The sequence below is a fragment of the Chiloscyllium punctatum genome, chromosome 1, assembly GCF_047496795.1.
Source record: "Chiloscyllium punctatum isolate Juve2018m chromosome 1, sChiPun1.3, whole genome shotgun sequence".
Taxonomy (NCBI): Eukaryota; Metazoa; Chordata; class Chondrichthyes; order Orectolobiformes; family Hemiscylliidae; genus Chiloscyllium; species Chiloscyllium punctatum.
The window spans coordinates 11,636,001-11,662,155 of record NC_092739.1 but is presented as its reverse complement, the minus strand read 5'-3'; the positions used below and the strand labels follow the sequence as shown (position 1 = coordinate 11,662,155).

The window sequence follows — 26,155 nt, the reverse complement described above, 5'->3', positions numbered from 1 at the left end:
GAGGGGAGCTCAGTGTGCAGCTGGCATGGCTGAATGGTACTCAGGGTGTGGGCACAGGTCAAGAGAACAAGGGAGATTAGAGACTTGGGTGTGTGGGCATGGGTGTGGGCGAAGAGAGCGGGGCTTAGGCAAGGTGGGTGAGCAATGCTGCATGTATGGACAGGAGGTGATGACCAGAGCCTGGAGTACAGTGCTGACAGGGTGGGGACCTACAGTTAAAAATTGATAACAGGTACATTTGAAAACGCTGATAAAAAAGGCAACCGTTGAAGGGCATGATGTGTACAGCTTGTGAAATGATAGGGGATGTGCCATTTTAGCAATTGTGCCAGGTCACTAAGGCTCATTACTTGTCTCACAGATACATCCACCAAGGCTTTAGCACAAAAAAACAGTTCTGAACTGACTAAGAGCAGAATTTAAATGAGAGGTGAAAAGCTGAGTTAGGAAATATAGTCCAAGAAACTGGATTCAATTGATGTCATGGAGGTCGTCAGCATATGTAAAGGAAACCACACATACACATGTGGCTCTTACCCTTTCGGTACCCACGCTCCATCGTATATACTTGTACAGTAAATGCAATGATAATTAGTACACTAGAGGGCGCTCCAGGATAAGAATTCCTTTTGTATTTCTTGTTTCATTTCAGTCACTCATTGTGTGGACTGTTCTTTAGAGCAGGCAGACCTGATTAATATAGAGTTTCTGCCAATCACGTCACTAATTGTTCCATTCTGGTTACAGAATATAACTCTTGCTTCTTAATCCGTTTTGGCCATTAACACACAATGCAGTGGATTAACTGGTTCTCTCGCTTGCTGCCCCTAGAAGTTGATCTAATGATTTCATTATGTTCTGTTCAGGATTGAAACAGAAACAAGGAATTGTTCCAGAAAAACAAAGGTGAGAATCAGAGAGAGAAAATCAGAATGAAAGACTAAAAACAGGATAATCCAAGTTTCTCCAGCACACCACCTCAAATGGCTAATAAATCATCTTCCTTTCAAAATCAATACAACAAACAAAAATAAAGAATGATTTGGAGATGCCAGTGTTGGACTGGGGTGGACAAAGTTAAAAATCACACAACACCAGGTTATAGTCCAACAGGTTTATTTGGATGTACTAGCTTTCGGAGCGCTGCTCCTTCAAGGGCGATCAATGTTCAATGAAGTGGGCACTCAAATTCATCAACCACAATATGTTGAATTTGATTATTTCTCAGCCAGGGCCATAGCGGAAGGGAAGGTTTTCTGAGAAGAAATCTGACTACCCATCCCTCGATGGCAATAACAGCTGGTGAAATGCATTAACACTATTGGTCACTGTATTGTCTTCTCCAACATCCACTTTTTTTTGACTCTGAGATCAAGGTGTGTACAACTTTAAATTGGAATAATAAGGAATGCATATTTGGCAAAACAAACACAAATTGACTGTTGGGGTGAGAAAAGTTTCAGAGAGTTTTTCTCGGTTTCAGGATAAAAGTTCCATCAGCGTTTTATAAATCTGAGAATGCCTGCAGACCCCTTGAACCTGTGATAGTGCTGAACCCTTATGTAAAACTCTTTACTTGAATCCCATTTCTCTACATCGTTCTATGTTAGTTTTCTTTTGTGTCATTATGCCACTTTTTTGTCACTTAGGTCATATCATGTATTCCTAAACTGGCACAGAATTCACAAAATTTTAAGGTAAGTCCCACTGAGGAAAAACTACTCAGTCCAGTTTAAAAATCAATAAAACCTCCAAACGTTCCACCACGACGAATGATTCAAGATGCTTAAAAATCTGCTCCATTCTCAATTTGCCCTTCATTAGTTTAAACCTGGGCATCTGAGATCAATAGATTTTGGTTAACGCAGAGTATTGGGGAATATAGGGCATAGGCAGTTATGTGAAATTGGATTGGAGATTAGCCTAAATGGTCCATTTTGGGAGGCATTGGCAGAATGGTGTTGTCACTGGACTACTCATCCAGAGACCCAGGTAATATCCTAGAGACCTGGGTTCAAACCCCACCATGGCATCAGTAAAATTTGAATCTCACTAAAAAAAAATTTGGAATTAAAATTCTAATGGTAAACATGAAACCACTGTCATGGTGTTATAACAACCGATTTGGTTCAATAATGTGAGTTAGGGAATATGGTCTGGCCTACATGTGACTCCAGACCCACAGCCATGTGGTTGACATTGAAATGGCGTAGCAAACCACTCAGTATTATAGACTGCTGGAAAATTTTTGAAAATTAAATGGGATAGACCGCCTGGCATCAACAAGACAGAACTGCCAACATCAAACACAGCCCTGTCCGCTCTGCAGTGTCCTCCTTACTAACATCTGGGGACGTATGCCAAAGTTGGGGGAGCTATTTAACAGACTAGTGAAACCAGACTCATACTCATATAGTCATACTCACTGAATCATACCTTAAACACAACATCCAAGACAAAACTATCAGCCTCCCTGGGTATGACCCGTCCCAGGGGGGACTGGTGATACAGTGGCATTTTGTCAGAAGGGGAAAAAGTTGCCCTAGGAGTCTTCAAAATTGTCTCTTGACCTTGAAGTCTCATTCATCAGATCAAACATGGGCAAGGGAAACATTCTGCTGATTACAACATACTGTCCTTCCTCAACTGATGATTCAGTGCTCTTCCATGTTGAGCAACACTTGGAAGAGGCACTGAGAGTGGCAAGGGTACGAAATGTACTCTGGATGGGGATCTCACCACCAAGGGTGACTCAGCAGCAACACTACTGATCAAGTTGGCCAGGTCCCAAAGGATAAAGCTGCTAGACTGAGTCTATGGCAGGTGATGAGAGAACCAATGAGAAAGAAAAACATACCTAATCTTATCCTTGCCAATTTGCTGGTTACAGATGTATCTGTCCACGATAGTATCAGTAAGAGTGATCACCGTACAGTTCTTGTGGAGATGATGTCCTGGCATTAACATACCCTCCATCCCATTGTCTGGCACTACCACTGTGCTCAGTGGTATAGCAATTCAAGATTGGACTTCTGTGAGACACTATAGGCCAAAAACAGCAGCAGCATTGTGCTCCAACGTAATCTATAACCTCATGGCCTGGCATATCCCCTATTCTACCATTACCGTGTGGGTGACTTCAACTTCCCCTTTTTGACTGGAACTTCCTTAGTGCAGATGGTCTGGATGGAGCTGATTTTGTCAGACGTGTCCAAAACGGATTCCTGACTCAATATGTAGGTAGGTCAACTAGGGGGTAGGCCATATTGGATTTGGTCCTAGGCAACGAGCCAGGACAATTGTCAGATCTCTCGGTGGGAGAGCATTTCAGTCACAGTGACCACAACTGCCTCAACTTTACTATAGCCATGGAGAGGAATAGGAACAGACAATATGGGGAAGTATTTAATTGAGGGAGAGGAAATCATACAGCTATTAGACAGGAGTTGTGAACTATAAATTGGGAACAATTGTTCTACAGGAAATGCACAACAGAAATGTGGAGGCTGTTTAAGGAGCAATTGTTGCGAATGTTGGATAACTTTGTCCCACTGAGCCAGGTAAGGTGAAGGATGACAAGAGGAGAGAAGCTTCTCGTCAAGAGGAAGAAGGAAGCTCACTTCAGGTTGAGGGAGCAAGGATCTGGCAGAGCTTTAGAGGATTACAGGGTAGCTAGGGAAGAACTCAAAAATGGACTGAGGAGAGCTAGGAAGGGGCATGAAAAAGCCTTGGCAGGAAGGATTAGGGAAAACCCAAAGACATTCTACACTTAGATGAGGAATGAGAGAATGATCAGAGAGAGGGTAGGGCCGATCAGGGATAGTGGAGGGAACTTGTGCCTGGAATCTGAAGAGGTAGGGGAGGCCCTAAATGAGTAATTTGCTTCAGTATTCACTCGAGACAGGGACTTTGTTGATAGTGAGAACACCATGGACCAGGCTAATAGGCTTGAACAGATTGATGGGTTGGAAAAGTGGATGAGTTGGAAATTCTGGGAAGCATCAAGATAGATAAGTAGCAAGGGCCGGACCTGATATATCCAAGGTTACTACAGGAAGCGAGGAATGAGAATCTTGCGCCTCTGTCGATGATCTTTGTATTTTCACTCTCCACGGGAGTAGTACCAGATGATTGGAAGGAGGCAAATGTTGTTCCTCTATTCAAGAAAGGGAATAGGGAAATTCTTGGGAATTACAAACCCGTCAGTCTTACATCTATAGTAAGCAAGGTAGTAGAAAGGATTCTGAGAAATAGGAGAATGACTATTTGGAAAAACATAGGTCGATTAAACATAGTAAGCATGGCTTTGTGAGGGACAGGTCATGCCTCACAAGCCTTACTGAGTTCTTTGAGGATGTGACGAGACAAGTTGACAAAGGTCGAACAATGGATGTGGTGTATATAGATTTCAGTGAGGCATTTTATAAGGTTCCCCATGGTAGGCTCATTCAGAAAGTTAGGAGTTTTGGGATACAGGGAAATTTGGCTTCCTGGATACAGAATTGGCTAGCCAAAAGAAGAGAGCAAGTGGTAGTGGGTAGAAGTATTCCGCCTGGAGGTCAGTGACCAGTGGTGTCCCGTGGGGATCTGTTCTTGGGCCTCTGCTCTTTTTAGTTTTTATAAATAACTTGGATGAGGAAGTTGAAGGATGGGTTAGTAAGTTTGCCAATGACACAAATGTCAGTGGTGTTGTAGATAGTGTTGAGGGCTGTTGCAGGCCACAACAAGACATTGACAGGATTCAGAGCTGGGCTGAGAAGAGGCAGATGGTGTTCAACCTGGATAAATGTGAAGTGATTTATTTTGGACGGTTGAATTTGAATGCTGAATACAGGGTTAAAGGCAGGAATCTTGGCAGTGTGGAGGAACAGCAGGATCTTGGAGTCCATGTACATGGATCCCTCAAAGTTGCCACCCGAGTTGATAGGGTTGTTAAGAAGGTGTATGATGTTTTGGCTTTCATTAACAGAGGGATTGAGTTTAAGAGCCGCGAGGTTTTGGGTCCAGCTCTACAAAAGCTGGTTAGACCACACTTGGAATATTGTTTCCAGTCCTGATCACCTCATTACAGGAAGGAGTAGATGCTTTAGAGGGGGTGCAGAGGAGATTTACTAGGATGCTGCCTGAATTGGAGGGCTTGCCTTAAGAAGAGAGGTTGAGTGAGCTAGAGCTTTTCACACTGGAGAGAAGGAAGAGAGGTGACTTGATAGAGGTGTACGAGAGGCATAGATAGGGTAGATACCCAGACACTTTCCCCCAGAGCAGAAATGGCTGTCACGAGGGGTCATAAGTTTAAGGTGATTGAAGGAAGGTATTGGGGAGCTGTCAGAGGTAGGTTCTTTATGCAAAGAAGGGTGGGTGCATGGTGCATGGAATGCACTACCAGCGGGTTTAGTAGAGTCAGAGACATTAGGGACATTTAAGCAACAGCTGGACAAGCACATGGATGGTAGTAAATTGAGGGCGTGTGTAGGTTAAGTTGATCTTAGATTAAGATAGATGGGCACAACATTGCAGGCCGAAAGGCCTGTATTGTACTGTACTGTTCTTCTTCTACATCAATGTGTTGCTGGAAAAGCACAGCGGGTCAGGCAGCATCCAAGGAGCAGGAGAATCGATGTTTCGGGCATAAGCATCTCCAGCATCTGCAGTCCTCACTTTCTCCTAGGTTCTACATCAAGCCAGAGGCTCAATCCTAATTTAATGGAGAGTGCTGGAGGGCATGCCAGGAGCAGCACCAGGTACACCTAAACGCGAGGTGTTAACCTGTGAAGTGACAAAACATGACTTACTTGTATGTTAAACAGCATAAGCTATTCCAGAACCAACAGGTCTGCAGTCTTGCCACGTGCAGTCATGAACGGCAGTGGACAGTTAAACAACTCACTAAAACACGTGCTTCACAAACATCCCCATCCTTACTAACAGAGGGGCACACCACATCAGTGCAACAGATAAGATTCACAACTACTTTCAGCCAGAAGTCTCGAGTGGATAATCCATCTCAGCTCCTCCAGTGGTCCCCAGTATCACAGGTACCAGTCTTCAGCCAATTCAATTCACTCCACATGATATTAAAAAAAAATGGATGGAAGCACTGGATACTGCAAAGAGTATTGGTCCTGACAACATTTGGCAATAGCACTGAAAACATTTGCTCCAGAACTTGCTGCAACCCTAGCCAAGTTGTTCCAGTACAAGACTGGCGTACACCCAATCGTGTGGAAATTTGAGCAAGCAGCTCCTGTACACAAAAAGGACAAATCCAACTCAGCCAAGTACCATCCCATCAGTCTACTCTTGATCATCAGTAAAGTGATGGCAGATGTTATCAACAGTGCTATTTAGCAGCATCAGCTCAGTGATACCCAGTTTGAGTTCTGCTTGGAGCATTCAGCTCTTGACCTCATTACAGCCTCAGTTCAAACACAGACAAAAAAAAGCTGAATTCCAGAGGTGTGGTGACAGTTACAGCTCTTTACATCAAGGGTGCATTTGATTACGTTTAGCATCAAGGACCCTTGGCAAAACTGGAATCAATGGGTATCAGGGGACAAACCCTGCGCTGGTTGGAGTCATACCTGGCACACAGAAAGATGGTTGTGATCATTGGAGGTCAATTATCTACAGTCCAGGACATCTCTGCAGGAGTTCCTCAGCGTAGTATCCTCGGTGAAACCTTTTCATCAATGACCTTCTCTCCGTCATAAGATCAGGAGTGGGGATGTTCACTGATAACTACACAATGTTCAGCATCATTCACGAGTTCTCAGATACTGAAACAATCCATGTTCAAATCCAGCAAACAAGATCCATGCTTGGACTGACAAGCGGCAAGTAACATTTGTACCATACAAGTGCCAGGCAACGATCATCTCCAAAAAATAGAGAATCTAACTTCTGTGCCTTGACATTCTATGGCACCATCATCACTTAATCCACCCCTACCAACATCCTGAGGATGCTGGTGTTGGACTGGGGTGTACGAAGTTAAAAATCACACAACACCAGGTTTTAGCCGAACAGGTTTAATTGGAAGCACACTAGCTTTCGGAGCGACGCTCCTTATCACCTGATGAAGGAGCGTCACTTCGAAAGCTAGTGTGCTTCCAATTAAACCTGTCAGACTATAACCTGGTGTTGTGTGATTTTTAACTTTGTACACCCCAGTCCAACATCGGCATCCTGGGGGTTACCATTGGCCAAAAACTGAACTGTCATAAATGTACTGTGGCTACAAAAGCAGGACAAAGGCTGGAGTCTTGCTGAGAGTAACCCGTCTCCTGACTTCCCAAAGTCTGTCCACCATCTACAAGGTGCATGACAGGAGTGTGATGTTATATTCCCCACTTGCCTGGATGACTGTGGCTCCAACAACACTCAAGAAGCTGGACAACATCCAGAACAAAGCAGCCCTCTTAATTGGCACCACATTCGCAAACATTCAGACCCCTCACTACCAGTGCTCAGGAGCAGCAGGGTGGACTATCCACAAGATGCACTGCAAAAATTCACCAAGGCTCTTTTACATAGCACCTTCCAAACCCATGACTATTTCCATCTAGAAAGACAAGGGTAGCAGATACATGGGAAAAACACTAGCTGTAGGTTCCCCTCCAAGTTACTCACCATCCCAACTTGGAAAATATATTGTTGCTCCTTCACCGTTGCTGAGTCAAAATCTGGAGCTCCCTCCCTAATAGCATTGTAGGCCTACCTAAAGCTATGGACTAGGGTCTAATTTTCAGGTGGGAGGTGTATTGGGAGTGGTTGCTGTTGTTAGGCCCAGGCAGTGTGGAAGAGGATTGCTGAGCATGTCAGGTCCAGTCTGACAGGGGGTGTTCAGTTTAATATTTAATCAGGAGTTAGATTAGGTTTATAATCCTCTAACACAGCCTAATTAATATTTTGTCTGAGCTGAGCCAAATTCTCCAATTTTAAGGAATTTTTTTTTTGGAAGGTTCCAATCAGAATTTTCAGTTTCTGGGGCAATTCCCTAGGAGTCAGCTGCATCAGGATTTCTGAATACTCCTAATACACTGGATATTCAAGGTTCCTCTGTGTATCAAAGCAGGGTTTGTGACTAGCCATAACATTTGCTTGGAAGTGAGTAGCTGTTGAGGGTTTGGTTGGAGGTGTATTTCGTTTCACAATTGGGTTTCCAACAAAACTGCTGACTTCAAAGGCAGGACCTGCTAATACTTTTTGAGTGCATTTCCTGACTACAGCCAGTAAACCTAAGAGACTGACTGACTGCTGGCTGAATAAATCTTCACAGTCAATCACAGCAGTGAAGATAAAGTGTGAAAGAGAGGTTGGAATGTCCATTCACTCTGTATACACTTTGTCAAGATATAATAAACCTAGAAGTAACAATGGCATGTATCAGAAAGATTGTGCCATCATAGCAAACTGCCATTGCTTTAACCTAAAAAAGTGTCAAGCAACTAGAACTTTAAAGTATCAATGGCAGAAACTACAGCTCTGTATCTTGTCTAAATAAAGATCAAGCCATTGACAAAACAGATTTAAGAGCAAAAACCAACAAGCAAAGTTTTCCCTTGGTTCTACCTGATTTAACAGACTTATAGAAATCTGAGCTCCCAGTCGAATCTCATATTGCATTCATGGCTGGATAAAAAGGCATAGGCTGACATGGAATGTGTCAGGAACCACTGGGAGTTGGTGAAGGGACATATTGGGGGTATGAGGAGCCATTGGGTATGGGTAAAGGAGTATGCAATGACATAGAGACACTATCATGGTTAACATTATTGTCTAAATAGCTAGAGATTGCAGAACTCAGATGCAGAGGGATCTGGGTGTCTTTGTGCATAAAACACAAAAGGTTAGCATAAAAGGAATGACAAGTAATTAGAAATGCTATGAGAATGTGACCATTTATTGTGAGGAGAGCTGAATACAAGGGGAGGTTATGTTTCAGTTAGTCAGGGCACTGGTGGCTCTGTATCTAGAGTACTGTAAATAGTATTGAGTTACTTTATTTAAGGAGGGATGTAAAATTATAGGAAGCAGTTCAGAGAATGTTAACCAAACTAATGTTTGGAATGGGACAGTTGTCTTGTGAGGAAGGTTGGACAAGCTAGGCTTATATCCCTGGCATTTAGAAGAGCAAGAGGTGACCTGATGGAAATATATAAAGGTTCTGAGGGGTCTAAACAAGATACATGAAGACAGAAAAACTAGAACTAAGGGCCACTGTTTACAAATCAGAGATCACCCATTTAAACAGAAATGAAGCAAATTAATTTTCTCTCAGAGGTAGAGTCTTTGAAACTTTCTTCCTGAGAAGATGACAAATTCAGGGTCCTTGAATATTTTGAGGAAGAGGTAGACAGGTTCTTGTTAAGCAAGCAGATGAAAGGTTATCAGAGATAGGTGAGAATGTCAATATGAGGTTGCAATCAGATCAGCTGTGATTATATTGAACGGAGGATCAGGTTTTAAGGGCTGAATGGTCTCTTCCTGCTCTTTGTTTGGATGCTCATATGAATGGAGGCATGATGGGCCATTGCAACTGGATTAAGGGTAATGGATTGCTATGGTGGATCTGAGTGGCCACTGGTTTTGGATGGTTGGCATGGAAACTGTTTGAACCTACATTTCAAAGTTTCCCTCATCCAAACTATGGTTCACAAGTTCTCTGAGAAGCTGAAAACAGTGAGTCCTCAGGAAGCTAGCCTGATTTTTTGATAGTTTAGAGAGATAGGAAATAAATACCCTGCATTGAAGGCAGTCAGATCTGGAAGTGCCTGTTCTTTTCTGCTGTGCTGCTGAAAGTTGGTGACATCAGGAATGATGTTGGGAATCCTGGAATTGAGTCTTGCCTGCTATTTGAAAGGTAAGAACCAATCCTGGGAGCTGAATCAGAGGATGACTTGGCAAAAGTTCAGGGGACTTGATGAGCATATTACAAAGGTCGGCAACAGAGGTGATAGGTGTGGGGAAGTGTGGGTGAGGGGGGGTTGGTCAGAATATCGAGGGTGGGCTAGAGAGATCAGGGTTGGATGGGGCACTAAGTGAGATTGGAAGAATGGTGAAATGTTTCAAAGTGATCAGACACTTCCATCATCGAGTGCAGAGCGTGGAGAAATTAGAAAGGTTGGAGGTAACACGGAATGTATCAGGAACCACTGGAAGTTGGTGTAGGAACATATGGGGATATGAGGAGCCATTGGGTATGGGTAAAGAAGTATGCAATGACATAGAGACACTATGATGGAGTGCAGAGGGTAGAGAAATTAGAAAGATTAGAGGTAACTAGGCAATCTTGGTTTGGCTCAGTGACCAATTATATGGTTCAAGATGGAGGGAAGCAGGTAAGCTGGATCTCATATTTATGTATATTTACATAAATGGGAAACATATTTATCTGCTGATTCAATAACCCACACCTCACTTTAAACTGATGATTAAATCTGAGCCATACAACTATATTATATCCTCCAAGTGCCAGTTGCCTGCCAAAGTGCATTTGTTGTAACAAGAAATGAGTTAATTAATGGCGAAGTTGGTTCAGATTTGAGATTTCTAACATTTTATGGGATTTTTATCTCTATATCTTCTTTATGTCTCCATGTCAAAATTAGTTACAGGTCTCCAAGAAGGAAGATTTTCATGGAAATAGATTATTTTTATTCATGCGTGGTATGTGGCTGTTGCAGGCTAGCTATCATTTATTAAGGTAAAAACAATGACTGCAGATGCTGAAAATCAAATACTGGATTAGTGGTGCTGGAAGAGCACAGCAGTTCAGGCAGCATCCAACGAGCAGCGAAATCAACGTTTCGGGCAAAAGCCCTTCCTGATGAAGGGCTTTTGCCCGAAACGTTGATTTCGCTGCTCGTTGGATGCTGCCTGAACTGCTGTGCTCTTCCAGCACCACTAATCCAGTAAGCTATCATTTATTGCCCATCCATAGTTGCCCTTGATAAAGTGATAGTGAGCTGACATCTTGAATTGCTGCGGTGCATGTGCTGTAGGTAGACCCACAATGCCATGAGAGAGAACTCCAGGATCTTGACCTACTGACACTGAAGGAATGATGTTAAGTTTTAGAAGAATGGGAACATTTTTTTCCTGATGACTATCATCTGGCTAATGACTGCAACAATCTTCTATTTAGTTGAATGCGCTTGATCATTAGCTGGAGTTTGAGTGCTGTGATGTCTATCTTGTGGTGACCACTTTCATCCACTAGACATTAGGAGCTGTCAGAATGGTGCAGTTCATTTTGTTAAAAGCACAAACTTGATTCTTTTAATAATAAATTAAATGGATGCTGTAATATTCTAAAAGCAGAAGGAAGGATGAATTGTTGTGACTGGCCATTGCAATCATTGCTTCTACTTGAATAATTTCATCCACAATATAGGTACTCTCCAGTCATTCCAGGAACATCTGGGTCCTGTAACTTGCATCTTCTCAACAGGTCCATATTTGACTTCAAAATCCAATCACTGTGTGTATTTTCTAAAAATCTTTAATGTCCTGTCCATCGGATGTGCCTGCTCATGATGACTTGCTCCCAGTACTCTTGCATTAATGCTCTGTAATTTGCTGGAGGGAATGTAGCCAAGGCTGATTAGCGATTTTTAGCTTAACATATTACAGCCCTGTTGCTATTGTCTGGTATTTAAACAGTGTGATTCTTTCAAGGAAAACATAAGAACTAGGAGCAATAACAGGCAATTCAGCCCCTCGAAATGTTTTGCCATTTGATATAATCATGGCTGACCTTATCTTGGCCTCAACCCCACGTTCCTACCTGCTGTCCATAACCCTTCAACCCATTACTGATTAAAACTCTGTCTATCTCCTCCCTCAATCCACTCAATCACCTGGCATCCACTGCATTCTGAGGTAGTGAATTCCATAGTTTCACGATACTTTGGAAGAGGTAATTTCCCCATATCTTTATTTTAAATTGCTACCCCTTATCCTAAAACTATGACTCTTGCAGATTTTCCTATCCTCTCTACATCTATTTTCTCAATCCCTTTAGTGTCTTATGTAGCTCAATTAGATTTCCTCTCACTATTCTAAACTCCAGAAAGTATAGGTCCAAACTGCTCAATCTCTCTTCCTAAGTCAGACCGCTCACCTCCGGAATCAATCTAGTGAATAGTGAGCCAATCCAGTATGTAATTACTAAGTTAACGGAAGACTATTTTTCATATTTGGCAGATTTTTTTGAGTATTGGGAGGTGCAAGATTCAGAAGACATATGCTATCTTATGCCATGAATATCCCTAAGTATTGCTACGCCTGATATATTTTGTTGTGTTTGCATACAGAATAATCACCATTTGCATGGATAGGTGCAGCTCTCAGAACACTCAAGTAGCTCCGACAGGGTCCAAGACAGCTCACTTGATTAGCATTCCATTTACCACCTTAAGCATTTCTACTCTCCACCACTGAGGCAAGGTGGCAGCAGTATTCGAATTAGAATTAGATTTCATTGTCACATGTAGTCAAGTACAGAAGTACATGAGCAGAGTAAAAAGTGTACAAGTTGCCATTTCTGGTGCCATCTTAGTTGCAAAGGCACCTAGATACAAATCTTCGATAGAAAGGAAAACAATAAAGAAACAATGTTAAAATTTAAACATTACAATCCCTCTTGGTATAAAGAAGAAAAATGAAAAACTGGAGTTAAAAGTTAGACATCACAGTCCTTTTTAGTATTAAGTAGAAAATACCATCTAAAAGATACACCATGTTAGAATGCAACATGATCTGGACAATATCCAGGCTTGGGCTGGCAAGTGGCCAAGTAACATTCATACTGCACAAATGCCAGGCAATGACCATCTCCAATTTGTGACATTGAATCTCTGTACTGATGTAGGGATGGGATCATTGAATTTTTGTTCAGGTTGAAGTAGATAGTTTCTCGTCAGGCAAGGAACTCAAAGATTATTCGAGATAGATGGAAATGTGAGGTTTAGAACACAAACAGGTTACCTATCATATTGAATGGCAGTACAAGCTTCAAGGGCTTAATGGCATACTTCTTCTCCTAACTCCTATGTTCTTTCTTTTAATCCTTTTGTATATGCCATTACCTGGAGAGTATCAATGGTCATCTTCCCTTCAGATCCTTCCCTTCACAATCATGACTACGTTGCATCTGACAGTTGCTTTCTTCAACAAAGCAATCACAATCTCTTGACCAACAACTGCATTTATGATCACTTGTCACTATATACACTGACAGAAACTGAGCACATTCAAAAACAACTTGGCCTTCCTTTTTAATCTTTGGATTTTGTTCATGCAGTTGGATTAAACATTGGATGAAAAACATCTTAGATCAAAGATATTTGACAAGACACATTCAAGGAATAGTTAAAGTGTTGTAAATAGTGAACAATAAGACAGCATCATATCAGGTGGTGTGTTTTGTGCTGATCTGTGCTGAATTCCACGGTGCCATTTGCTTTGAAACTCATCTCTTTGAAAACAACAAGCAAAAGAATTTCAAATACATGTAAAGCATGCAAACACTTAACAGATCGTGATAAGCTTTTTCAGCAGAAACTTTCAATTGTAAAGCCTCTATTAAACAGTACGCAAATAGTGAACATGTTCAGCATTACTTGCTAATATTTGAAGGGTCAAATGTCAAAGAATTAATTGTGAAATTATACTTCCTGAGCTTCTTCGTCACAATCCACCACTACTTTTCACATTACAGTAATAATATTATTTGTCACAACCCAATAAAAGCACCAAAAGTTGAAGAAATTGTTATTTGTGATTATTGCTTACCTACATAAAGAAATTCTGGTAAATATAAATTTCTCTCAGTCTGCTATGCCAGGTACTTACTTGACTGATATAACTTTGTCCTGTAGTATCTTTCCATGCTATCTTCCCTGAAAAACTGCAGATGTAGTCTATCATCTTTTTCACGGCCTGGCGATCTAAAGAACCAAGATAATTCATACTGTCATAACTTCGGTCAACCTTTTAACGTGGAAATGTCATGAAGGATTTTCCAAAACAGCAGACAGTAGTTATTAGTTCGCTAGTTGTTTACCTTTTTCACTGGCAAGCTTCATCCAACTCTCTGCTGCCCAGGCTGCATTTGAATCATTGAATATTGCCTGAAGTGACTAGAGCAGATTACATCATTCATGTTTATTTATTTCTGATAGGAATAAAAAAGTTGTGCTGAACAGAGATATAAGCAAGCTTACTGAATAACTCCAATATGTGTATCTCAGAACATATATATAGCTCCGAAATGCATTTTTAAAAAATTCACTCTTTGGATGTGGGCATCACCAGCTGGCCAGCATTTATTTCCCAGCCCATGTTGCCCTTGTGAACATGGTGGTGAGCTGCCTTCTTGAACTCCAGCAGTTCACGTGCTGTTGGCAGACTCACAATGCCCTTAAGAGCGAATTCAAGGATTTTGAACCAGTGACAATGAAGGAATAGCAATATATTTCCAAGTCAGGATGATGAGTGGTTTGGAGGGGTACATTAAGAGCACCTTAAATAAGAACAGCCTAAGGGAAAGCTGAACGTTTAGAAAAAAATATAAGAAATATTTATATGTCAAATGGAAGGATAAAGGGAATACCCAAATCTTTGAAAAGAAGTTGATTAAAAAGAATTATTAGGAGGCAAAGACAATTCAAAAACAATTTAACAAAGAGTGTAAAATTATGTTAAATGTGTAAAATTATGTAAAATAACTTAAGGAAAATTAAAGTTGGCAAAGAGCCATTAAAAGATCAGCAAAATAGACCAGGTGGTGATGAGAAATAGTAGAAAATCTAAATTTCTTTGCACTGAAGAGGATGAAAATAGTTTGCAAGCTAGTAAGGAAAAATCAAGGATAAAAACACGTTAGTATGGTATGTCATTCTCAAGGAAATTGGACAGAAGATTGCCCAGTGTATACATAAAATGTTCTTTAAAATACGTGTGCAATGGAAAAGGCCTGAGAACTATAAACCAGACAGCTTTCAATCCCTAACAGTAAAGAATACAGGGATCTTTGGTGAGGAAATTGCCAAAGTCAGAAATCAGAATAAACAGTGATTTCCAGCCTCAAACTGAATGTGCCAGTGAGCCCCTTCCTAGTCGCCCAACCTACTAACCTGACAGGATTCACACTTGATAAGTAAATGAATCATAGAATTACAGAATCCCTACAGTGTGGAAACAGACCCTTCAGCCCAACGAGTCTACACTGACCTTCTGAAGAGTAACCCACCCAGACCTATTCCCCCACCCTATTACTCTACATTTACCTCCAATTAATTCATCTAACCTACACATCCCTGAAGACTATGGGCATTTTAGCATGGTCAATTCACCTAACCTGCACATCTTTGGGTTGTGGGAGGAAACTGGAGCACCCGGAGGAAACCCACACAGACACGGGGAGAATGTCTGTGCAGAGTTTGCACAGTCGCCCGAGGCTGGAATTGACCCCAGGTCCGTTGTGCTGTGAGGCAGCAGTGCTAACCACTGAGCCACCATGCAGCCCATGAGACCAATCCCCTCAGACTTGCCATTACCAAGCAAATAGACCGACTCTGACCCACTTTGTAGACTGTAGAGGCACAGACCCCTGACCATGAACACGCTGACCAGATGTCCGACTATAGCCAAGTCTATGGACTGGTGTGGGTCACTGTCCTTGATTTACTGTGGTGGACCTCCTGGCTGATGGATGCATCTGTTGACTTCACTAAAACTTTGAGATGTGGTTGCTTACTTGCTGCAGATGCAGTGTATTTGCCACATTCATTCATGGGATATGGATGTTGCTGGCCAGGTCAGCATTTATTGCCAATTGCTAATTGCCCCTTCACCTAAGTGGCATGGCAGAGACATTTCAGAGGGTAGTTAAGAGGCAACCACATTACAGTGGGTCTAGAGTCAAATGTAAGGCAGACCAGATGAGAATAACAATTTTCCTTTCCTAAAGGACATTAGTGAACCAGATCGGCTGTCCCATTAATTGACAGTGGCTACATGGTTGCCATGAGGACTCTCTGTTTCCATCCAGATTTTTATTGAATTCAAATTTCACCATCTGCCATGGTGGGATGCTAACCCATGCCCCAGAATATTAGTTCTGGATTACTAGCCCAGTGACATTGCCACTACATTACTGCTTTACTTTCATCAAACACCAGCTATTTTATCACAGACTTTCCTAGCCGTACAGTGCAGCTCCTCACACGCTATGCTCAGTGAACTTAATGAGGAGCCTTTGCAATACTATAAATGATTTATTTAAATACTTCACATGATTCACATTTAATAAAAATTTTACTCATTTGTCTCTTAATTGCAACAATTTTACATATGCAAAACTGACGGCAAAGTTGATAAAGTGTGGCGCTGGAAAAAGCACAGCAAGTCAGGCAGCATCTGAGGAGCAAAAGAGTCAGCGTTTTGGGCTTAATCCTTCATCAGGACTGGCGAGGGGAAGGGGGCAGAGAAATAAAGGGGGGGGTGTGGGGCTAGGGGAAAGGTAGTTGAGATGGCAAAAGGTGAGCGAAGGTAGGAGGTGATGTGATAGGACAGTGAGAAGTGTGGAGTGGATAGTTGGGAAGGAAGATGGTCGGGTCAAGAGGGCGGAGCCAAGTCGAAGGGTTGAATCTGGGATGGGGTAGGGGAGAAGACTTAGAAACTGGTGAATTCAATGTTGAGGCCATGGCCATGTGGTTGTGGAAGACGAGGTGTTCCTCCTGTTTGTGGGTGGCCTTATTTAGGCAGTGGAGGAGACCCAGAGTGGACATGTCATGGGCCGGGGTGGTGGGGGGTGGGTGGCAAAGAGTTAAAATGGATGGCTACAGGAGGTGAGGTTGGTTATGGACCAGGGATGTTCCCTGAACAGTTCCGCGAGTTTGCGTTCAGTCTCTTCAATGTAGAGGAGACCACATTGAGAGCAATGGATGCAGTAAATGAGGTTCAAGGATATGCGAGTAAACCTCTGCTGGATGTGGAATAACCCTTTGGGTCCTTGGATGGAGGTGAGGGGTGGGTGGTGTTGGGGTAGGTTCTGCACTTCGTGTGAAGGCAGGGAAGGTGCCGGGTGGATAGGGTTGGTTGGTGGCGAGTGTAAACCTAACGAGGGACACACAGAGGGAACAGTCTCTACAGAATGTGGATAGAGGTGGGGAAGGAAATATATTTTTGGTGGTGGGGCTGATGGCAAACCAAATAACTACTAGAAAAATAACAGTGAAAATGAAATATAATTAATAATTTGTTATTATAAGGTACTCGAATTTCTAGCTTTCTGGAAATTGGCTCTTGACATCCCGGAATAAAAATAAGAATAAATAATGTCAACCATTAAGTAGGCCAAAGAACATTTGTAGAGAATCCAGATAAAATTTCAGCTGTTTTCTCTTGAGTACATGTATGTTTTCTTCCTAGTTAACTGTACTGAGTTTATTACTTCTCAATTCAGATAAAGAGTTATATGTAATACTTAATTTGTTTGCTGTCTCCACAGATGCCAAATGACTTGCTGCATATTTCCAGCATTTTCTGCGCTGCTTCATGTCTCTAGCAGTTGCTAATACATCTTGATGCATATTATCAGCTTTCAATATGAAATAAAAACTTACAATCCCAGAACTTTATTCAATAAAAAGGGTCACATAACTTCAATGGCATAAACACCCTATTTCAGAGAAAGATTGCCCGGAGTCAGTGAATAATGCAGTGGGAGGTTTGCTGATAAGTGATATAAAGTTGAGTGTAGTTGTTCTTGCCTGTATTTTAAACAAAAATTGTACCAGTATTACTTATTGTAAAGCCAGATATATATGCATTTATTTAATAGGATAATGCTAACAATGACTATGTGCTCAGCACAAAGTATTTTACCATCAAAAATTTGAGCACTTTCTATTATTGTGTATAATTGCTTCCGCTGTTTACGCCAACTTATTTGACAGTCTAAACAATATCAATCATTAAATTAAACTTTTAAAATACCTTTCTGATTTCGTCAGAATTCATGGTTGACTGTGAAGGCATTTTAGGTTTATAGCATCCAAATGTTTGACTGGGAGATTTTTTCCACTTATCTGTCAAAGGAATAACAGTCATTTAAAAAGAAACTCTGACTTCTTCTAAATTTGTGAATGCAGAGTTTAACACACAATATTGAATATTTCCTAATAGAGCTTTTAAAAAATATCCTTGGTCTAGAAAATTAAATGAAATGGACGGCCTTGTATCTAAACAGATTGGCTCAATTGGTGAACTGTGGACAGATTTTCTTTGTTAAAGCCAATTGTGTAGGTAGAATGAATAGATTGTAGCTAGTGAATTTGTTGATGATAATTTACTGTAAGGTTTTGCCAATTTTAAACTTGTGAATTAAACCCAGAGTCATGTTCTGATTGAAATGTCTCTGTGATATTCTCTGTTGTACATGGGCTTATTGTTTGTAGGCATGTGAAGTTCAAGTCTTTTAGACGTGATCAGAAGTAATATAAGAAGCATGTTCAAAGAGGTGGTTGGTTGCATAATATCTATGACTGAATGATATATGACCCATAAATTTAGCAAGATTGGGAATTAGATAGCTCATCTGGAGTGGGTTTTGAAGCAGTGTGGGCATTCAGTCCAGAGGGGAAGGTGTGCGTTTTATCTTCTTGGTTTATTGTTTACAAGGTCTTTTTTAATAGGATAAACTGAAGCACAGGATCAGGGTCACAGCAAAAAAGCAAACGGTGGCATCACAAGAAACAGTGATATCATTGGTTGTTAATAGCTGGTAATCTGAATACTTATTGTAAATTGCTTTCAGATTAAAAGGCATATAGAAGAAACATATTTCAGATTAAAAACTAAAATACCATTAGGAAATAAAAATGAAAAATAGAACATCAAAGGGGAAAGGGAAGGTAGGATTCCAGGTTAGGGCTCGGGCTGACTGTTAACCTGAGGAGAATGTGGAGTAATTGTTGGTGATCTTTCATGGATCACTGTAGTCAGAAAGAGTCCCACAGGACTAGAAAATGGCTAATGCAGTACCCCTGTGTAAGAAGGGAGGGAGGCCAAAGACAAGACATTATAAGACCTGACCTTCGTTGTTGGTAAGATTTTAGAGTCCATTTAGAGATTTTAGAAGGGCAAGCTACTGGCATGAATAGAAGATTGGCTGACTGGCAGACAGCAGAGTGTAGGGATAAAAGGGTTTTTTTCAAGATGGCAGCCAATACTAGTGGAGTAATAGAGGAGTCTGTGCTCGGACCACAATTATTCATTATCATACATTAATGATCTGGACACAGGAACTAAAGGCTTTGTTGCTAAGTTGCAGATGACACAAAGATAGTGGAAGTGCAGGTAGTGTTGAGGAAGCGGAGATGTTGCAGGAGGACTTGACAGGCTAGGAGAGTTGGCAAAGAAGTGGCAGGTGGAATACAATATGGGAATGTGTGAGATGGGAAGAATAGAGGCATAGACTATTTTCAAAACAGGGAAAGGCTTTGAAAATGTGAAGCACAAGGGGATTTGGGCATCCTGATTCAGGATTCTACGAAGGTTAAAATTAAGGTTAAATTGGCAGTTAGGAAGGCAAATGCAATCTGAGCATTCATTTTAAGAGGGCTAGAATACAAGCTATGTATTGCTTTGGTTAGACCACATCTGGAATATTATGGGCATTATTAAGAATAAATTGTTCATTTTTGTTTAAGTTATAAACTTAATATTTGTAAAGTCTGGTTAAGAAAAATTGAGCAATTTTGAGGGTCTTAAATGTCTTAAGTTCACTGTGTCGCAAATCCAGTGAATAGTGAGGCCAATTTGGTTTGGCTTGCAAACCTATGTTGTAATGGGAGAGTACATGTGTAAAGAAGTTTTACTAGACCTACACAACACAGCACAAATTTACTGTTTCCAAATCTGGGTACCGGAATTCAGAAGAGGGTTTAGAAGAGATTTAAAAGAACATTTCTGGAAATTAGGGATTTCAGAGAAGTTGGGTTCTTCGCCTCATAGCTAAGACGCCTGAGAGGATTTGATGAAAGTCAAAAAAAAGGGTAGATAGAATAAACAGAAACTATATCTAATTGATTAAGGATCGCAAACCAGGTGACCCAGATTTAGCTTATTTTAAGTTGATTGATAAAGAATCAGAGGTAGCGTGAGGAAAAAGTATTCACACAAGGAGTGGCTAGGATTTGGAATATACTTCCTCCCTGATATTGTGCTGAAAACAGATTCAAATTAATGTTCAAAGGGAAATTGGATAAATACCTATAGATAAAGTGTAGGCAAAAAAAAATGGATGGGAGAGTGTATGCTAGGGCTCGAGAGTGTGGTGCTGGAAAAGCACAGCAAGTCAGGCAGCATCCGAGAGCAGGGCAATCGACGTTTTGGGCAAAAGCCCTTCATCAAGTTTGAGGCTTGTCAGCCAAGGGAGTGGAGAGAGAGATGGGAGCGGGGTGGGGCTGGGGAGAAGGTAACTGAGAGTGAGATAGGTGGATGGAGGTGGGTGTAATGGTGATAGGTTGGAGAAGAGGGTGGAGTGGATAGATGGGAAGAAAGATGGACATGAGGGCGGTGCTGTGTTGGAGGGTTGGATCTGGGATAAGGTGGGGGGGATGGGCGGGGGGAGGGAAAACCAGGAAACTGATGAGAACCACATTGATCCCATGTGGTTGAAGGGTCCCAAGGCAGAAGATGAGGCGTTCTTCCTCCAGGCGTCGGGTGGTTAACGTTTGGCGATGGAGGAGGCTCAGGACCTGCATGTCCTTGGTGGAGTGGGAGGGGCAGTTGAAGCATTTGGCCACGGGATGATGGTGTTGGTTGGTGCGGGTGTTCCGGAGTGTATGGGAGGTCTTACTGTACTTTTGTTTGAAAGAGCTGGATGGCCTCCTCCTCTGCTGCAATATTTTATTAAACTGGAAACAGGAGAACCTATGATATTTCTCCTGGTCTGGTTGGAAAAAAATATTCTACCTGGCTCCACATTTAGCTAAAGATATTTCAAATAGATATTTTTTGGTTGCAATCTGCAGTGGCCTTTTTAAGGATCCCCTTTCGAGTTGCAGCACAGCTGGTATACCTGAACACTTCTGGGGCCAGAGCAAGGCAATACAGAACAGCAGCATCAATCAGGTGTTAATCCCATTATTTAAACATCAAAACCAGAGTCTGGAAACCTATTGTTTTGTTCACATTTCCAATTTGTGGACATTATTTGTTTCCAGCCCTATTAGAGGTTTTGGTGCTCTGTTAGCACTCCAAAAATGAGCAAGGCAACTTCCACTTTCTAAACACTGCACTGAATGTATAGAGTGATCTTCAATATAATGATATGAACTATATTAGGCTAAGGTAATGAGATCTTCAGTAAACACAAAGGTTGCCACAATTTTCCTTTTGCAAGTCACCACATCCATAGAACCTTCAGTCTATTTTCACAAGAACTTATATATCACCTATTTACCTCTTAGTGGCAAATTGGATGTATTTTTTGAAGAATTGTTGTGTCCTGGGATTGCATGGAGATGGGTCACTAAAAATATTCTGAAAAATGAAACAAAAATGCTAATTACCTATTTTTCAGGATAATACAATAAAACGTTAACAACAGTGACCAAGTCCTGCAGCATCTGTATACCAATATTATAACAGCATACATTCACCTGATGTGGTCTGTTGTGGTAAGCATTCTGCTTATGGGTAATACTTTAACAGGATGTCAGTTTAGATATCATACCCTAAACAGGGAGAAAAAAAAATATTCTTTCAATACATGACAATAAATGGTGACTGCAAATGTAGCACAGAATATTTCAAGGTTTCAGATGCCAAACTTGAAGAACTTGAACAAGGGAACTTGAACTTGAGTGCTACATTGTATTACTGTATTGATTGAACAGAGAATTTATGAACAATGGTTTTACAAACTGGAGGAAGATACACATTGAGTGCGCTAGGCTCTGGCATTAGGACCACTGCTCTCTTGAATCTATATTAATGCGGATACAGGATACAACTTCCAAATTTGTTGTTGATTTGGATATACTGAGTATTGTGAACTGTGAGGAAGATAATGATAACTTCAAGATAGCATAGAGTGGTAGAACAGGCAGATATATGGTAAATTACATTTAATCAAAGTGAAATATTTTGGTAGGAGCTAATTTAGGGAAACATAAAATAAAGGATGCAATTCTAAAAATGTGCAACAGCAGATGGACCTAGATTTGTTTTGCATTTTCTTGGGATGCAGGCATTGTTGGCTAAGCAAGCATTTATTATCCATCGCTAATTACCTTTGAGAAGTGTTGGTGAGCTACCTTTAACTGGCACAGTCTTTGTGACAGCAATGTGATTGACTCTTAAGTGTTTCTAGGCAATAAGGATCGGCAAACAAAGCTGTTAAAAAAAGGGTTGCTGGTTTGGAAGGTGCTATCGAAGATTCTTCCATCATACTCCTCTGTTGTATCTTGGCAACAGCGGGCAGGTTTTGAGGGAGATGAGTCACAGAATTCCCAGCCTTTGACCTGGTCTTGTAGTCAATCTATTTACAAAGGTCATTGATTATCCGAATATCGGATTATCTGAAGAAGATTTCAAGGTCCTGCTTCAAAGAGGTAAATGTGTTCAGATTATCTGTACTGAAGAAGATGTGAAAATGCTGGCAAAAACAAAGAAACACAAGCAGTTCAAGTATAAGCGACTGTACTTTTTTTTAGGTAAGCACTGTTACACAGCCCTTTGCAAACATAGGTGTTTTACAGTACAGGTAAAGTATTCCCATCACTTTACTGGACTGTTAATTTACAAAACGGCCGTGAACATAAACCTATTTGTGAGGCAGGGCTTCTGCCTTTCTATCGCGAGACTGAGTTCCCAGAAACTGATGTTGTAAATGGCCTTGCAATCGTAGCTGTTCAGGACCTTGTTTAGCGCTGGGGTTTCATGGTAATGGTTTAGTTCTTCTCATATTAACCTGTAATTTGCAGACTTCAAAGATTAGTTTGGTTAAATGGCAGACTCACTAAAATTATAGATTTAAACAACTTCTCTGGCAGAGCACAGCATTAAGTCAGTATGACTTCCCTTGTTCAAGCTAAAATCGATTATCCGAATGATCAATTACCCAATCAAAATAGTGCCCGCCCATCTTGTTCGGATAATTGAGATTCCTCTGTATATGCCTGTTCCAGTTCAGTTTTTGTTCAATGGTAATCACAAGGATGTTGGGAATGGGGGATTCAGTGATGGTATTGCCATTAAATATCAAGAGTTTGCTAAATTCATACTTGTTGGGGATGATTATTGCCTTGCGCATGTGGGATTTTGCTCGCCACTTATGTGCCCAAGCTTGTATGTTGTCTGAGTCCAAGCACACAGACTGCTGCAGTAGCTAAGGAGTCAAGTATAGTGGTGAACATTGAACAGTCAGCAAACATTCCTACTTCTTACCTAATGATGGAGGGAGTTTGGGAAAGATTTATTAGACTAATATCTAGAATAAACAGACTGCTTGCGAGGAAAAGCCAGACAAACTCCAGAGTTTAGAAAAGTTGAAAGTGACTTAATTAAGATTGTGAGGAAACTTGATTGGGTGGATTTAGATACAGAGTTTTTTTTGTGGGACGATCTAGGACTACAGGTCTCAGTTTAAAAGTAAGGGATCTCCCATTTAAGATAGAGAGATGAAGAAATGTTTTTATCTCCAACGGTTGTGAGTTTTTGAATTCTCTTCAGCAAAAGACAGTGAATGCAGAATCATTAAATGTTTTTAAGGCAGAGGTAGATAGTTTCTCGGTTACCAAGGGAACAAAAGGTTATCGGGGATATGCAGGAATGTAGAGCTGAGGTTAAATTCAGGTCAGCCATAATCTTAATAACAGAGCAGCCTTCAAGGCCTAAGCAACCTAATCCTGTTCCTTAGTTGTACAAGGGAAGGTCTTTGGTGAAGCAACTGAATATAAATTGGCCTAGGATACTACTCCTGCTGTGATGCACTGTCACTGAAATGATTAATGTTCAATAATTTCAGTAATCATTTATTTTGTGCTACAGGTATGGCTTCAACCATTGAATCCAGTTTTACTAGGGCTCATTGATGCCACAAGCAGTCAAATGCTGTCTTGACATTAGATTAGATTACCTACAGTGTGGAAACAGGCCTTTCGGCCCAACCAGTCTTCAAAGAGTAACCCACCCAGACCCATTTCCCTCTGACTGATGCATCTAACACTACGGGCAATTTACCGTAGCCAATCCACCTGACCTGCACATCTTTGGAGTATGGGAGGAAACCGGAGCACCCGGAGGAAAATCACACAGACACTGGGAAAATGTCTGTGTGGAGTTTGCACAGTCTCCTGAGGCTGGCATCGATCCTGGGACTCTGGTGCTGTGAGGCAGCAGTGCTAACCACTGAGCCACCATGTCACCCCAAGGGCATTAAGGGCAGTAACTCTCACTTCACCTCTGAGGTTTAGCTCTTCTTCTACATTTGGACATAGAAACAAAGAAATTAGGAGCAGGAATAGGCTATTCAGCCCTTTGAGCTTGCACCATCAGTCAATATGAGTTTGGTTGATCTTCTATCTCAATACCATATTCCTGTTTGTTTCCCCATATTCTCTGATGCCTTCAAAATCTAAAAATGCTTCTATCTCTTTCTTGAATATATTCAGTAATTTGATCTCCACAGCCTTCCACAAGTTCACTACCCTTTGAACGAAGAACTTTTTCTCTCATTTCAATGATCTAATTGGTGTAAACCTGAGACAGTATCCAGAGACTTTCTGCTTTTCGTGCTCAGGACACACATATAAGCAATTTTCCATATTTCCAGGTAGATGCCGGTGTTGTAATTGTACTAGAACAGCTACGCCAGGGGTGTGGCTAATTCTGGAACATAAGTCTTCAGTAATGCTGCCAAAATGATGTCAGGGCCCATTGCCTCTAGTGTCTTCAGTTGTTTCTTTATATTATATGGAGTGAATTGAATAGGCTGAAGTCTAGCATCTGTGACACTGTGGATCTTTGGAGGAGGCTGACATGGATTATCTAATCAGCATTTCTGGCTGTAGATGGACGCAAATATATCAGTCTTTCATTTTTGCACTGATTTGTTTGGCCATTGAAGACTGGGATACTTGTGCACTTGTGCAGCCTGCTCCTCCTGTTAGCAGTTTAATTGTCCAACAGCATTCATGACTGAATCTGACAGGAATGCAAAGCTCATATCTGATTAATTGATTTTGGGATTGTTTCATACTATCTATTTGCAAGTAGTGCTGCGTTGTACCTTCAGGTTAGTACCATGTTTTTAAGAGTCAAAAAGTGTGGTGCTGAAAAAAGCACAGCAGGTTAGGCAGCATCCGAGGAGCAGAAGAGTTAACATTTTGGGCATAAGCCCTTCATCAGGAATGTAGAGGGAAAACAGAGCTGAGAGATAAATAGAGAGGGGGGGGGGGTGAGGTCAGTGGGATGGCAATAGGTGGATGCAAGTGGGAGGTGATTATGATAGGTCAGTGGGGAGGGTGGAGCGGTTAGGTGGGAAGGAAGATGGACAGGTAGGACAGGTCAAGAGGGCGTTGCCCAGTTGAAGGTTTCGATCTAGGAGGTGGGGGGATGAGGAGATATGGAAATTGGTGAAGTCAAAGTTGATGCTATATGGTTGTAGGGTCCCGAGGCAGACGATGAGGTCTTTTTCCTCCAGTTGGCAGGTGGCTTTGATTTGCTGGTGGAGGGTCAGGATGTGCATATCCTTGGGGGAGTTGAAGTGGTTGACCACAGGGTGGTAGGGTTGTTTGGTGTGCGCAGACCAGAGATGTTCCCTGAACCACTCCACCAGTTAGTGCTTGATCTCTCTAATGTAGAAGATACCACAACGGATGCAGTAAATTAAGTGGGTGGATGTGCAGAAAAATCTCTGCTAGATTTGAAACGTTCCTTTAGAGCCTTAGATGGAGGTGAGAGGCGGAAGTGTGGGCGTAGGCTTTGCACCTCGTGCGAAGACAGAGGAAGGTGCTGGATGCAGAGGGTGGGTTGGTGGGGGGTGTGCACCTAATGAGGGAGTATCTGGAGAATCATGGGTGTAATATGAGGACTGGGGGTTCTATCCTTGTTGCTGTTCAGGGGGTAGGGTTCA

At 41.5% G+C, this 26,155-nt stretch overlaps 1 protein-coding gene across 1 annotated transcript in view; it reads right to left on the bottom strand.

Annotated features, from left to right (window-relative positions):
- Positions 1 to 26,155, bottom strand: part of LOC140477266 (uncharacterized) — a 58,360-nt gene that overhangs the window by 30,392 nt on the left and 1,813 nt on the right. The window contains exons 2-6 of the mRNA XM_072570885.1: positions 21,678 to 21,752; positions 21,479 to 21,558; positions 18,007 to 18,098; positions 14,069 to 14,144; positions 13,858 to 13,952 (exon numbers count right to left, since the gene is read on the bottom strand). Coding sequence (XP_072426986.1) covers positions 13,858 to 13,952; positions 14,069 to 14,144; positions 18,007 to 18,098; positions 21,479 to 21,558; positions 21,678 to 21,703 — 369 coding nt within the window. The 5' untranslated portion in view covers positions 21,704 to 21,752. The remainder of the gene's footprint in view (positions 1 to 13,857; positions 13,953 to 14,068; positions 14,145 to 18,006; positions 18,099 to 21,478; positions 21,559 to 21,677; positions 21,753 to 26,155) is intronic.